This window comes from Gigantopelta aegis, chromosome 6 (genome assembly GCF_016097555.1).
Source record: "Gigantopelta aegis isolate Gae_Host chromosome 6, Gae_host_genome, whole genome shotgun sequence".
Taxonomy (NCBI): domain Eukaryota; kingdom Metazoa; phylum Mollusca; class Gastropoda; order Neomphalida; family Peltospiridae; genus Gigantopelta; species Gigantopelta aegis.
Genome location: NC_054704.1, coordinates 47246482 through 47263246, shown reverse-complemented (window position 1 = coordinate 47263246; position 16765 = coordinate 47246482). Strand labels below are relative to the sequence as shown.

Sequence of the window (16765 nt, the reverse complement as noted above, 5' to 3'; positions counted from 1 at the left end):
CAAAAATTAAGTATTTGTAAATTACTTTTGACAAATATACATAAAAGAAAGCAAAATGTAGAAGAAAACTCGAAAACCTCGGGTCAAAATTTGAATTTGGGACAAGTTCACTTTAATTTTATGAACGTTTTCAAATATCCCTGGCAATGTTCCTGAACTAACATACCGTATGTTCTTTTTATTTTAGCCCCAGCTACAGTACATAATACAAAACATTACTGCTTATTTTGTGTCAGTCTTTGGAATTATATACATGTGTGTATATAGTCATTATGTATTCAAATCTGATTTGTGAAATATGGAACTATGTCTCGTCCTCAATTTGCATCGATGAATTTGAGCAACTACTTCCTTTACAGTCCTTGCAGACAATTGAGCACTCCAGACCATGCTTCCTACATGTACACCTCCTGGTGTCACAACTCGTTTTGCAGTAGCAGCTGATGATTTGCAGTAAGCTTGCAGGAGCTGCATCTTTATTTGTCTTTGTAGGCCACAACATTCCATCATCCAGTGACCATCCCCATTCACAAGGGTTTAAATTGGGTTCATTCACCCATGTTTGCACTTGAAGGTATGTCCTCATACTATGGAACCTAGCGGCAGCCGATGTTGGCGGTATCGTATGTATCTGCACACATGTTTTGTTTGTTTGAACACGATGCGCGAACTTCCAATATCTTAGATTGTCCAGACCTTCATGTGTGTCACCACCGTACAGAGCAGAGATCAAATGCTCTCCAGACTCAACCACCTGTGCTTTCGTACGCGAGAAAGACCCGTGCTTGTGACTTCAATGCTTCGTCATCTCTAATCTTCTTTAGTGTTGCAGCTTTACTAATTCCAAACAATCTGGATGTGGTATCACAGCCGCTTATTGCGTGGATTACTGGCAGGACTTCACATAACTCGGGTCCAAGAACGGCTTTAGTCTTCTTCAAATCCCACACCTTCAGTTTTCCTCTAGAAGCATTATCTGATCTGAAGTATAGCGGCAGAGATAAAGACAGCTCCATATGGAAGAGAAGAAGTATCAGGAGATCTGTGTCTTCTCCTATCAACATGGTTGATTTTGAAAATGCTGAAGAAACGGCAGTACGTGCAATTAGAACATCAGCGTCAGACGTTGCCTTTTTGGTATCAATTCCAGCTTCACGCATCTTTTGACTCAACAGGTTGATGAAATTATCTTTGTTCGTTTGGTTTGCAAGGAACATGTCTTTCTTGTTCCTGAATGGGGTGTTTTCCGTGAAACTCACATGAGTACCAATGATTCCTCGCGATCGTCTGAGGTGCATTGCATCTTTTGTTTCTGGACCAGAATTGTAGCCATCAAATACCACGACAGAATCGGTGTGTGTGCCTGACACAGTCGATGTACCTCTGACATATCTCCCCAAATGTTGATCCATTTTGCCATTGTATCTGATGTAGAAGGGATCCTCCATCGATGACATATCGGAATCCATCTCCCGCAATGTCTTGTGCCACACAGTCCCCCGAGTTCCATATTGCATCTAACAGTGCCGACTTCTGCGCCATTCTCATCATTCCCGAGGATTCAAACATCGAACTTGGGAAGCTACACAACTCGTATATAAATATCTCTGATTTATCATCGTAGATGTTGTCTGCAGCAGCCATGAACCTTTGAAACAGCAGCTGAGGGTCTATTGAGATACTGTCATCTCTCAACTTGAAAGAGGATTTTTCGTTCATTGGAATGGCTTGTTTCTTTCTTTTAAACGTGAAGTCACCAACACTGACATCATTCATTGATTCTAGTATTCTCAATCCAACTTCTTTGGCGATGTCTACATTTGCCTTAGGGTCTGCTGTAACGCCCGTTTCAATGTTCCAAAGGTTTGGTTCCTCGATGTATGGATCACGGGCGGCAATGAAGGAGGCTAGTGTCCCAATGTCTGTGGAGTCACGTTTCCTCCTCGAATCACCCTCTTCCTTGTGCTGATCACTGGTCCAGAAATTCAATGATGTTAACTCCTGGAGAGCAAGGTTGAGTTCTGCGCAATCTGGCATCGACAATATCCATTCCGCTCTCTGACTTTCTGTCATGCCTCTGCCTCTTGTAAGACCACCTGCTGCTTTGATGCTCCTCATAAGGATCTGTTCTATCGCTAAATCTGACGAAAGGCCACACCAGAACTTATCAGATCTTCTGATGACATGATATCCTTGTTGAAGGAAAGAGTATATTTCCGGGTGAGTTTGTGGGAGAGTATTCATATCTTGTAGATAGATTCTGACAGATTTGATGTACAGATTGTGCCCAGCCGCCGCGAGATATGGCAATATCTGCTTCAGTGATTGCATGTGGAGTTTCCAGTCACCTGTTCTTTCAGCTCGGATGAAATTTCTGAGGACTTCCACCATGTCCATGAACTGGAACCATAAATTTGAAGTTCTGAAATCTTTGTGTGAGGTCCTGAATTCGTCTATTCTTGATTTGATGATGCCGATGATGGGACTGGCACAAACTTCCTGAATAGACGATGTACCTTTCAAGAGTGAATCGAAGAGATTCAATGCCTCGGATAATTCGTTTTCCATGGTTCCATCTTCTGAGCTGTGTGGTATTGTTTCGTCTGCTTCATTGATCGTTTCTGCATTTCCAGGAATAGTTGTACCATATATCTTTGACAAGATGTTAGCAGTCAGTTAACTGTCGACGAGGAAATATCCACGCACCGCTCTGGCGATTGCTTTTCCCGTAAGCATGTGTGATACTGCTGTCGGGGCATATACTGTTTCCAGAAGTTCTGAAAATCCAGACCCAGCCATCAGGTGACCGATGCTTCCAACGTAGCTCATCTCCGCATGAAACCCACCAAGTCGCAAGATGATTGACTTTAGATGACTGCCAGTTGGTTCGTTCTGTATTATGGTCTTTGCTTTCCAATACAACGGTTGATCGAAGGTTAGCATAGGGCTGACATTATTTCTATGTGCTTCTTTGCAGACAAAGTGGAGGGTTTAGTAGATGCATGTCAGATCACTTGGATTCATGTCTATGAGTGGCAGAAAAAACACTGAAGACTTCCCAGGATAATCTCCAACAAGTACTCTGTGCATCGTAGCAGACCAGCTGGGGTATAGGTTTTCGTGTGGCCAAGAGCATCTGGAGAGAAGGTCAGTTTTCCATATCTCGTCATTATGAGCAGGTAGAAAATCTGTAAGGATTTCGTACTTCAGTTTGGACAACGTGTTGTTGTGTTGTTCTCTGGCCATTGATATTGGTAACGATAATAGAGGAACCAAAATAGCCAAGCAGTCTCTTCTTCATGTACACCGTGCTGAACACTTCTTCTCTGCATATCTGTTCCATTTCTCTCACCAAATCCCACCAGCCTCCTTTGAGTTTGCAGATGCATTTGGATTTACGTAATCTCTGCGACAGTCTTTGTGAACTAGTTGACCGGGTACAGCTTTTATTGAATCACCTCTCGGTTCACTCACTTGATTAATCGTCTCCCTACCCTTTTTTTTGTAACCGACATGTTGGTTTGCCATTATCTGATATGGATTTCATGCAGAACACACATGCTTCCATTACGACCTGGAATAAATTTAAAAGGAACATGTAAAATATGTATGTTTAAATAACAGACTAAAGCAGATTATGTAAAGTATTTTAATAAAATTACAAGGGAAAATAAAACAAGGAAGCATAAAAACAAAGTAAGAAAATAAGGATATGAGCAAAATATCTTTAAGTAAAAATAAATATCAGCACTGTTTAGAAATTGTGTTGCTTGACAATATAGCAGTAATAAAATAAATTCAAACTATGTACGCAAATTACAAAAATGCTCAATACGGGCTTCCATACTTTTTTTCTCTAGACAAACTGATGCATTCGACAGTTATGAAAACTGTTTTGAGATAATCTTAAAAACTGCAATACATACACTCGAGGGAAACATGGCGTAAAAACCCTGAATATATCTAATGTTCTATAGGCTTTATTTCATCTAATTTGAAGAAGTATTTGGTGAGATATTAACAAAATTGTAATTAAAATTCAACCGATTACAGTGGAAAAAATGACGTCACTACGTTGTTGTGTGACTTAGAATGGCCACACTGATAATTGTTATAGACATGTTTTTTCGATTAACGGCTTTTAATAGTAAAATTAATTGATATTCATTAACTATCATTTTATCTAATATTTATTTAATTATTTATTTACCCGACTTGAATAATTTTGGGTATATATTGCCCTAACATCGATTAATCGAATAGAATAAAAATTAAACAGATACCACAGGAAATGAGCGTCGTCTGCTATCAGCCGGCCAAAACCTCCCCAAATTTGTGACTACGGTGATATAATGATGGGAAAATCGAATTTTGATATTATCAATACAAGATCTATTTATTTGACTTTATTTCTTTTGTATTTGTTTGAGGTATTAAACTGCTTAGACTATTTATCCTTTTAATCAGAATAGTTTAATGGAATATGCATATAAAAACATGGTACTAAGAGAGCAGAATTCAGTGGTAATTATTATGGTCATTGCATACTGCTTCAAATGTATATATACACAATTCCTCTTTGTCATAGTGTTATTTTGAAATATTTATTAAAACTTACCAACGATAACAAGGCACAGGAAATGAGCGTCGTCTGCTAGTCAGCAATCAATTACCTCCCCTTAGAGTACTATTTGTGTCTACGGTGGCTCGCACAGGCCATATCTATAATAGCCAATATGCAATACAAAAACAACAAATTCATTTACATTTTCCCCTCTTTTACTGTTTTTTCGAATTTTGATATTTTTCATATACATACAAAATCTATTTATTATGGATGACTGATTTTTTGCAATTTGTTGCTGAAGTTTTCTTCTGTAGATTGCTTTAGAACCGAAACATCTTCGAAAATTCTTTGTCCGTCAGGCTGATGTTAATGGAACATGCTATATATGACAGTGCCAACAGATGGGTACTAAGAGAGCATATATTTTACATTCTTCAGTGGTAATTATTGGACGTCGAAGTGAGCATTTCCAGACTTTTTCAAATATATATATATATACATGTATCCTCTATATCATATATATGTGTATTTGCAAAACTTTCAAAATATATGCACAAAGTGAGTAATAGCATTATTGTATGCGTACAATCTAAAAAATTATCAAATTTACAAACTCAGAATTATTGTATAGTCAAATTTATATTTCCAGAATACTTGTTCAAAAGAATATAAATGGATGTAGATTTTCTAAATGCAGAGTTTTCAAAGGGCAAATATATTGAAACCGAAAGTGGTTCGAAAATAAGTTTGTCCGTCATGATGTTGATTTTGAAGTGCTTTCAGCAGTTGACAGTGCCATCCCAAATAAAGTGGATACATTTTATTTGAAAACAGCTAATAAAAAAGTGACAAGTCCAGCAATTCTCTGTTTTATTGGATAATATTTAAATGTATATATATATAATGTCTGTATTTCACTTTCATAATATATGCACAAAGTAGTAATAGGTTAAGTAGGTCAATCTAAAAGCATCAAATTTACATTAATTATTTATATAAAAATTTATATTTCCCTAATACTTTGTCAAAAGAATATTAATTGCTTTCTAAATCGACAAATGCAAATACTTGCACATAAAGTGGTTTGAATTTTTTGTAGTTTATGAATGTTTTTTGAAGTGCTTTCGCCAGTTTGTATATGTTGTCAAATAAAGCGGATTTCTAAAGCCACAACAGTGACAGCCAGTATTCTCTACGCTAGCAGATTTTAAAGCATGCGAATTCTAAACGCAATGTAACACCAACGTATATAATCCAAGTTCTAAGTTCCTACAAGCATAACTGCACTTTGTTGTGTCGTCATTAATACGTCCAAAACTAGCCAGTTAGAACAATTCTCGGACATCCTAGCATTCTAGCAGCCGTAGCAGCCAATTACGCTAGCAGAGACGCATGGCGACGTTCTAAACAAGACTCATACGCCTTTTATTATGTAAAAGTGCTTAATAAAACTAGTTTAACCGTAGTACAGACTGATTTTTAAAGTGATACTTCAGATATTATAAAAGTGCTTAATAAAACGGTTAAGTTGACTGTGAACGGATTAGTCAATAAGACTGTTATTTTATTTTGTTTTTGTGTTGTTATTATATAAAGATACTCTTTAAAACTCTAAAATTCTTAAGTTGTAGTGAATAATAAAAATTAGCATAACAGTTTGTTTAAAAATGTGTGAAATACAGGTAAAAATCGAAAGGCGTATGAGTCCGGTGTTTAGAACGTCGCCATGAGGGTCTGTTGAAATTGGCTGCTAGGAATTGGCTGATAGAATCCGCTCGGTTTTTGTAATGCAACAATAGCCGAACCGTACTATTTTTAGCCCAGAGGGAGCCCGGCAAAAGTGTCCCACTTTCAAAATAGTGGGTTTATTTTTAACTTAGAAAAGCCAGTGTAGTGAAACCAATTCGGAGTGCGGCGTCTTATATGCACCAAACGTAATGGCATTTTCTGTTCTAAATGCTTAAATAATAAAAATATTCCAGACAATGCACGTTTAATATTTTTGATAATTTTATTTTTTACCACTTGAACAAAACAGGTAATGATGTCAAAAGTGAAAAAGATGATACCCATTGTGTTACTTTACGCTTTTCTTGAATTAAATGAAAACAATGTTATACTTGACAGTTGTCTTAAACCTATGTTGGGTTTTTGCCTGGACTTTGAAATAAAAAACAAAGGGGAAACTAAAGAATTATCAGTTATATAGAGAATATTATTATGCTTTACATTATAGATGATCTTCACAATCCTGAGCTAGTATAGAGTGGAAGAGTCACGTAACATTAACAATAATGTTCTGTCATTTCCTTCTGCCATGTTGAATTGTAAAGTGCAAACTATCAAACTGCATTTGGAATGGTTTTGTTGGTTTCTATAACCAGTTTAAAATTAGTCAAGATAAATGTAGAGTCTGAAACCAGATTTAAAATGGTTTGTTGTAATAAATTAAAAGTTTAGCAAACTGGTTTAAAACCAAAATCCTTTTAATTTTTCAGTCCTGTTCAGAATTCCAGGCTGCAAGTGCATTGAGGTTGAAAATAAAAAACAAGAAGCTGGTTGAGACTGCTGTCTTTGGCTCTGCCTGTCGGCATTCTTTTCCTAAATTATTTTTTAACTTAAAACATGGTGAAAGGTATATTTTATTCTGTTAATGTTTTAATTACGATTTTCCGCGAAGTTAAAAAAATTAATGCTATTTTACTATTGCCACACGCTGTAAAACTGACGATTGACCCGTGTGCAGTGCTATTGGCAAACGCTAGACTGGATTATGCACTTCACAGTAAACCAAATGGTGACATTGGGAACCAGTCAAATACTTCGTGAACGTTAGTGAAACGTTTGCTGGCTGAACTTGGAGCTAGTTTACTGCTTAGTCTGTTGCGCCTGCGCAGATGGGACAGGTTTTTTTCCAGGAGTAAGTTTAGCCAGCGTTTTGTCGCTAACTCTTGTCTTGGAAGACCGATTTTTATGCTACACATTAAACCGAATGACCATTTCGGGAACCACCAGTCAAAATATGTTTGCAAACGTTTAGCAAAAAATGGCTGGCTGAACGTTGCAATGTAACTTTATTTCCGCTGTGTCATACGCATACTTCAATTTGCAGACTATGTTAGACTGTCAAAGAACTGTATGCATTACAAGTGGACTACATTGCACACTTCTGTGGTAACAGACTCTGGCCCATAGAGCCCCCAATGTTATTAAAATAAACATGTGTTTCTGGTGGAGAAACTGCTGGCAGAAACTTACAATCAACAGTTGCATGTATTTTATGATATTGCATGCCTACTTAAAAGCCATTTAAAGGTAACCAGTTATTCACAGTTTTTAATTTCATATTTAAATCAATTAAATGTAGATTTTTTAAAATCTTGGGTGGAGGAGGGTTTCAGTAGAAAAACAACATATATTTTCACTGTTCAGATGTATTACAAAATTAGCTGATCTTCAGTAATAAAACTTTGAAAAGAAGTGACTTGATGATGTATTGTTGGGTTGGTTTTATTATTGTTGTAAAGTAATAATAATAAAACTGCATGTTGCCTACTCTTTATACAAGAAGATAACATTCTTTTTCATGGATTTCACCAGCATCTATAAGTAAGGCTTATGGTGTTGCTTACAATTCATTGTTGGACAATTAGGAATCATGTAATATGTGTATTTAATTTGAATTCTGTACACAAGTAAAACAAACTTACACTACCACTGTATTTCATTGCAAATAAATATTTGAAACAATTGAAATAAATGAACAGATCAAGTAATATTAAATAAACAAATACTACTACATGTTACATAAAATATTATCTAACATGTTGCTTAAACCGGGTGCTAATTCTTATTACATCAAAGTTTCTGAACCATAAAGGTGACAGTTATAATTCATATGACACAAACAACGGCGCAGCTTTCTCATTGCATGTACATCAAACATTGTGAACCATGATACAAGTCAATGCCCAAATGAAAACTTTCACAGTTTGCATGTGCAGTTCATACATCAAGTGTAAAATGTCTGGTACTACTTGGCAAATAACTATATTTATGTTAACACTAAAACGGATAATTATTTTAAGTTATTTACATTTCAGATAAGAAAACTATATACAATTAAAATAAAACATACTGTTACATAATATATTAAATTATAGCTGGTATTTTTAAAATTAAATATACCTCGATTCATTCACAAAAAAATAAGAAATATGACATTTTGGAAAAGATCAACCTAGTACTTCCCATCTCTTCCATTGTTATAGACACAAGATGAATTGCCAGGTTAGTGATACATGGCCAGCTCTGCCAGTTGTGAATTTTAGGAATAGTTGGCGAATTTTATTTTAATTTGACGAAAATAAATTAATGCAATAATTAATATTTGCTGTAAAATAACTGAGGCATTTTTGGATATAATTAGGCGAAATGTTTTGCACACCCAGAGCTAGTCCTGTTATATATACTGTATACATGAGTTTTATATTTAAAGGCACATTTTTGAATTTCTTGGCTTTGTAAATAAGCCGGTGGCTTTGTTTTTTCTCTACTGCTCACTATAAAAGAAAGTTTTGGTAACAAAATTAATCAATGTTTCTGGTGTTTGTTATTTGGCAACCAACTAAGAATATTTCCTCACAATAGAAATGAGAGAATGTGATCACATACATGTTACATATAGTTAATATTTAGGAATAAGATAACATAATTCAGTCATATGTGACATGAACATTGCTTTAGTTGTATTGTGTTTTTACAGATTTTGTATAGTCCAAGACGAACATCAGGTGTTGGAACTCACTGATGGTGAATGTCTTGAACGTCTGTGGTCGTATTTGGGCAAGTTTTCCAACATAACCAAAGAAATGACCCCAGAGAACAGGACAGATCTTTTGGTGGATGCTCTTATTTATTATGGTCATAAAATTAGAAATAAATTGGGTAAAGTATATTTCATTTTACTGTTAGTTTATAAAATGAAATAATCTTTCAAATAGTTGATATTGGTAGCATTATCATCAAACTCTATCTGACATTTTAAAAATGATATACATTGGCTTATTGCATTATATGCGAAAAATGTTATGACAGAGTTGACAGATATCATATGCTTATTTCATCTAATATATCTACTTGTGGACCTACTTTATTGACATTACATATTGAATTATGTTTTTTTTACATCCACGCTTATTGTTTCAGCTGGTTATTGAAGTAGCTTAGTTGATAGGCAGAAATATTTTTGCTTCTTCGTACTGGTAACAATGGCTGAACAATATTAATAAAGCTTTGGGAACATACTATCAAATGCCCTGACCAATGGTTTTTCTTTTGGTTAATTAAAAAAAAAACCCACCCCTCTTCCTAAAAATAATTAACATTTCATTTCTGATTTTCCCATTAGTAATAAGGGATATTTTATATGCATCACCCCATAGGCAGGATAACATATATCATGGCCTTTGGTGCACTGGCTGGAACGAGAAATAGCCCAATGGGCTCACCAACGGTATGATAGGACGTATGATATCATTAGGTTAACAGACGTAGATCGACCGCGCATCAGGCGAGAGCTCTACCATTGGAATTATTCGAAGGTATAACTTGAAAATAACACCCCCCCCCCCCCCCAGAAAACTATAATTATACTGCGAACAGTGTGTAGAATGGTTTTGACAGATATATAAGTAAAGTATTTTACGAGGGAAGAAGAATACAAATAGCTCTGTAGTAATAAAAGAGTAATAAACTTGGAACCAGTTGTTATAACATTTGTGACCGGCAGGGGTGCACAAATCGGTTGTCCGCGCGCCCGGGACAACCAAAATATGTTGCGGGCAACCATTCTTTGTCAAACAGTTGCCCCGGTGGGCATCCAAGAAAGTCATAAAACAAGTAAAATGAAAAACAAAACTTCCCGACACTCGGACAGTCACGGGGAATTCAAAAGTATCGAAACTGATAACTTGACTGACAGGCAATATAAATATCCACCCTAACGCTGCCATCCACTCAGCGTCCACCGTGCATGATTTTGACGAGTTCAATGCAGACAGATACGTTTTAGAATGGTGGCTATTAGCAAAGGGCACAAGACATGTGAAAGGCCACAAACTACACCAACAAGCATCCAGTTCTGAGCTAAAAATTTGGCTACGCCATTTTCTATCTTCCGATGTGAACAATCGGGTTACATAATCTATCTGACACTTAACATATAATAATAATACCAAATATTAACGGATCTCGCGACTGGTAACGAGAAGTGGCGTCATCAAGAATTCAGCATAACAATGTTTGCTTATTTTAATAATCGGTTATTAATTTTAACGGCAACATGTATGCAAGAAAAGTCTGAAAAATCTGTAGCCTGTTAGTTTCAATACACATGCTAGTTCAGGGCCAAAGACAAGTAGGCTAGGGCCGAGTTCAGGTAGACCGAGCAAAACAAAAACGTCCACTAAACTGGTTTATGCGCTTCAAGTTAAACCCAATGTCCACGTCGGGAACCAATCGCATAATTCGTGAACGTTTTCGAAACGTTCGTTGGCTGTTCTCAGTGTGCATATAGGTCACGCTTGACAGTCAGCCGAGACTTGCACGTGTGAAAAGACATTGTTGCAGACATTAAACAATACGATTACACGCAAGTAAATCTTGATGTAAATTTGTGAGAAAAAAAACCCCACCACCAAATAGTTGTTCGCATTAATGAATACTTAATTGCTGTTTCGTTTATTTATTTACGTTGTCTTTGTTAATTTCGCACTCATGCATTTCGCGATCGCGGGAAAGGAACATGCAGTATTTATACAAATTGCGGTTAAACGTACACTGAACACAATTAGTTTACAATAATCATGATATTTGTTAGATAAAATATTATATAAATTTGTTGACTGTGAGGTGACATCTCAAAAGTTAGCTAGATTTTAAAAAGACCGTAAAATTTGAATTCATTATCTTTTTAATCAAAACCTTTTGACGTAAATGGATAGTTGTCATAACGTGAAGTCAGCATTCTTAGGCTACGTATTTTACAAGCTGAAATCAACAACAAGCATTTAACACGACGCGGAAATCAACAAAATGGCGCAAATTACGAAATTGTTGGGGTGTGGAATAGATGGGTTATTGTAAAAATCAAAGTAATATATTAACTGCCCCTAACCCCATTGCTGTCTGATTTTGATCGGGGATAATTTTGTTATTCAGGTGTATTCCAGTTTGTACATAATTAGCTGAAAAAGATATAAGTTTCACATTCCATATATAAATACTCTATACAGTACTACACAAAACAATTTTGGCTGAAACATTTTCATTATGGCAAATAAAAATCCCATTTGGCAATTTTTTTGGCAACAGGTATTTTTAATCTTGGATGAGCCCTGAGTTCATCAAGTATTATGACTGTGACAGCCCAAGCGAGATCGAACCACCTCTGTGGATCCATTCAGCTGATTGGGTTGTTTCTCGTTCCAACCAGTGCACAACAACCGGACAAAGGCTGTGGTATGTGCCTTCCTGTCTGTGGGAAAGTGCATATAAAAGATCCCATGCTGCATTAGGAAAAATGTAGCGGGTTTCCTCTGATGACTACGAGTCAGAATTACTAAATGTTCGACATCCAATAGCCGATGATTAATTAATCAGTGCTCCAGTGGTGTCGTTAAACAAAACAAACTTTTTTTCAGCCTAAGCGAAGATGACTTGTAGATAAATAATGTTAAAAAAGAAATAAAACTAAACTGATAACTAATGATAATAATAAAAACATTTTAAATTTCAGTTTCATTTTAAAGACAGTTCAAAATTATATTCATAAAATGTTTTATGAAATATGTGGGCAACCAAGAGATGATGTTGGGCAACCAAACTTCAGCTACTGGTTGCCCACCAGGCAACTATCACAATTTCACATTTATGCACCCCTGACATTGAGAGAACTGGACATTGAGTTAAACTTTTACTTAATAACATCTTGACAGTTAGTTTTGTGAAGAAGAAGAAATGCACAACCTGATTTTATTTCGCACAGTATTTTTGATGTTCATGCATTAGATTTTGTTTTATGTGAGTATATGTGGTTTGATTTTGGAATATTTTTCTTATTAGCACAATGTGTCACACCATCTGAGGTTCAGAAATGGTCTGATGATGAGCGACTTCAGACACAGACACAGACACAGATACGACAAAATCAAAATGTAAATGAGCAAAACAATTTTATTCAAGTGTGATTGTACAGACATTTGTTTCTGCAAGAATTTTTGTCATCAAATTTAATTTTCCACAATTGTATCATAATGACATTCAGCAGCATTAAATATAACATTTAATAACTTATTTCCTTATACTTTATTGTTTCTATACTCAGTATACTAATTTGATTTTTTTCTCCATATCAAATGATGTGGGATGTATTGTCCTTTGATGAAAGACTTGCTCTTTTAAAAAAAAAGAAAAGGCATTTGGTTTATTCTGTAGACTGTACCCTTTCTGTACTTAATCTCAGTATGTTACATGGACTACAACATTCCCATGGAAATTGCTAATTCATGTACAACAACTATTTCTCTTTGATTAAAATTTAGCATAAAATCCTGTCTCCTTTAAAACAACTTTTCCAAATTTAAATGATATGTCTGTGATATTTTGAATAGTTGATAATCTTTAATTACCTATATATAACAAAACAGTTGTGTGTGGTTCTTTACAGGAGAACTATACACCTGAAGAGCCTTATGCAGTAAACCTGCGACAGTACCAACATTTTCAGTAAGTCAAAATTTACGATATTAATTATAGTGCAGGAAATAAATCGCATCATTTTATTAGAATCCCATTTATTTTTACAATCTGAATTTAATATATTGATAAATCCCACTGTGGGATACATTTCATAAATATATTGATTAATGTTTCCTAGAAATTGTGTTATTATTCAGGCCATAGAGGTTGCCATCTCCTAAAGAAATTGCTGTGTCTTAAAAAGATTTGTAAAAAGTGTCTGTTGATAACCAGTATTATTTTACTAAGTGAAAACATATTTTTAATCCATTTGACTGGTGCAAAGGCAAGCTCTGATTACAATATTAGTAATTTATTGATTTTGTTTGAGTTAATTTATTTTTAGTTCAGGCAGTCACTCTTAATCTGTAATTCATCAACGAGATACGACATTGAAAAGAAATGTGCACAGTATTTCTCCATTGTTTCTTGTCTAACATTGTCACATCATACTTTACTTTTAATGAAAATGTAGTACTCATAAGATAGACAAATCTTTTGTAAAATATTTGGATTAAAAGTGTGTTAATATTAATAATCGACAGTGTCCCATTAAAACTCCTACCACAAATAATTAAATCTGAATCTTAATATGCAAAGTAATTTTAAATATCACTGAAGAGTTTTAAACATAATCAGGTATAATTTATTTTCAGAATTATAAAAGATCTTTCAAGATTTGAAAGAAATACTAATTGTACTAGCTGCTGAATCGGCTAAATCAAAGAAGATCCTTTGCAGTCTTTCTGACTTTCACCAGTCTGTTTCAGAGAGGCGTTTTCTGCTGCAGCTGCTAAAGAAATATGCAAGTAAGTATTAAAAAATATCAATCATCTTTATATGTCATCATTTAATCCTAACACTCGGTCTTTGCAAGTTTAGTGTTTTATGTCAATGTGTGGTTTTTTAATCTTTATCGTAATTGTTTAACTTTTAGACTACTGGATTAATTTTTGATAAAAACCACATTGAGTGTGTACAAGTTTATAATTTTTACTCACATATATTCACTTAAATGTTTTATAAATAGTCAAATCCACTTAATTGCATAAGCCCAGTGCATATCAAATGTATGCTTTTAACTGCAGAACACTGTCTGAATGCCGATACATGTATGCAGTTCATTTGTTTATACATGTATTTTAAAATAATAATAAATAAAATAACAGTATAAATGTAAGATTAAATATTTTTAATTTTGCATTGTTACAAATCTTCGGTTGTGTATGTTATTTCTAGCTACTAATAATATTCGCAGTGCAGTTTGTTGTACACAGCTTTTCCACAGTTCACACCTATTGTCCAAGTCTATCTTTCAGTGTTATCAAAGGCTATAAACTAATGTATGTGCACATAAAAATAACAATGGACTGATCCACTGCTGCATGACATTTTTTATATGTGTTCATATATTTGGGTGAGCTATATTTATTTAACTAAATTGCCTATCAGGCAAAAATGCTGCAATAAATGTATGGTTGTATTCTGCTTATTCTTGCCTTTGTTATTTTGGCAACTAAAAATAAATCATGGCAGTTAAAACATTTTTTTTTTATATAATAATTTATACACCAAACAGTAGATTTTAGTTACAAATTTGTGTTGATAGAAACACATAATGTTTGTTCTTTTCTGACAGCAATTCTGGATTATGTTTTTCAGGAGGTCAAGCTATTTCAATAAGGGTGGGTCACCAGATAAAGTCTGTCAACTCTGTGATTCTCGGGAAGATTAAAGGTTACAATGACATTGATGGGCTTGTTGAACCAGATCCGCTGTCATTGACATTTTCCACTGTCACAGACCCAAATTCCATCATCTGGCAGGTTTTACAACCGATGCCACTTGAAGCATTAGGTATTGCCATTCCTAGAGATGTCAAGCGCCTGCTCATTGATACAAAAGAAATAATGAACAGATGTGATCAGTACCGCTGGGACTGGGCAGTGTTTTAGTGCTTTCACCACTCGCATTATAGCTATACAGGAAGACTAAATATTGCAACCTGGGTCATGTTTCAATCATTCATTTGGGAACATTTTGAATAGATATTTCCCTAATTGACATAATTGGTTTACATTGTTAGATAATAGTAATTATGTCAATGGATTCTGTAATATTTATTGATATATAAAACTATAGTGGCTAAAAAAAGGGCAACATAATATAGCATAAAACTCGTCCTCAGTTTCACCTAAGTTACACAAAACACAATCTTTTAGATCTACTTATGTTATGATAGCGACCAAGTCAATAGCTAAGCTATGTGATGATAATCTTATCTTTGTGATGCATTGGGTTTTTAAAAAATAAACTTGGGATAGTTTTCATCAGATTATTTTGTAAAATAAGCTTTTACTAAATATTTATACCAATATGAACATTTGATAGACGTATTTAGAAGCCCACTAAGATCTTGCTTACACTGGTCCATAATTCTCTGTTTATTAACGGCAAATACAAATTACCATTTAATGCTTTTTGATTGCACCACAGTTCATAAAAACCTAATGAACAAAATATTAGTCTTTCTCAGTTGTTAACTATATCACATTTTGATCCAAGTTTCATATATGCAGAGTGCAATATACGATTATTTGCATTCAATAATTTAAACCAGTATTTTATCATACAGTACTTATTGCCCCCCCCCCCCACCCCCCCCCCCCCCCCCCCCCCCCCCCCCCCCCCCAAATTTGGGCAAAACAGTGGGGAAAATTCGGGCAGTTTTTATCTGGGTAAAATTTCGGGCAAATCAACTCCTCCAGCCCTCCTAAATCAAAGATCCCTCATACGCCCATGCTGATTTTGTTAAATTCCTCCAACCAGTCTGACAGTCTTTTGTTAAGGATATAAGTAAATTATTTTCCGAGAGCGCCAAGCAAACTGATACCCTGTAATTATTGGGATCGGAGGTATTCCTCTTTTAAAACGGACACGAACTACAACACTCCAAGCAGAAGGAAAAATGCCTACATTCAAAACAATGTTAAACATCTTTAATAATAGGAAACAAAAATTCTTTGTATTCAATAAGAAATTCATTTAAGATGACATCCAGTCCTGGGCTCTTATCTCGGTCGGGTTGTTGGTGCTCCCTTGCACCTGCCACTGGAGGCAGTCACTCCTTCCCACCCCCACCTTTCCTGTCCTGGACGGAGGAGACGGCCAAGGCTGACTCTTGTGCCCAGGACAGGCGTGCGCTACAACAGCTTGCACTGAATATGCCTATGACCTGACCAGACCATTCATCCAGTTAAACGAAATGGCTTTAGATTTTTTAACCATCACTTTATCCAAAAAATCAATATGTAAGAGTTGTACCACATGTACTTTTTTTTTTATATACCGGGTATGCCATGTCTGTAGGAAGGTGTGTATAAAAAGACCCTTGCTACT

At 35.2% G+C, this 16765-nt stretch overlaps 2 protein-coding genes across 3 annotated transcripts in view; both read left to right on the top strand.

Moving 5' to 3' along the window:
• The window catches only part of LOC121374582 (serine-rich adhesin for platelets-like), a 98125-nt gene that overhangs the window by 38794 nt on the left and 42566 nt on the right, over window positions 1-16765 (top strand). The window lies entirely within an intron of this gene.
• On the top strand, window positions 7075-16000 carry LOC121375628. Of its 2 annotated transcripts, XR_005958330.1 has the most exons (6): window positions 7075-7202; window positions 9333-9514; window positions 12692-12783; window positions 13296-13354; window positions 14023-14175; window positions 15029-16000. XR_005958330.1 is itself a non-coding variant. In XM_041503175.1 (5 exons), the coding sequence occupies exons 1-5, from the start codon at window positions 9298-9300 to the stop codon at window positions 15099-15101; spliced, it is 480 nt and encodes a 159-aa protein (XP_041359109.1). In that variant the 5' UTR covers window positions 8048-9297; the 3' UTR covers window positions 15102-16000. The 2 variants fall into 2 exon arrangements, 1 of the variants encoding a protein (XP_041359109.1); XM_041503175.1 differs by lacking the exon at window positions 7075-7202 and having other exon boundaries at window positions 8048-9514; window positions 14137-14175.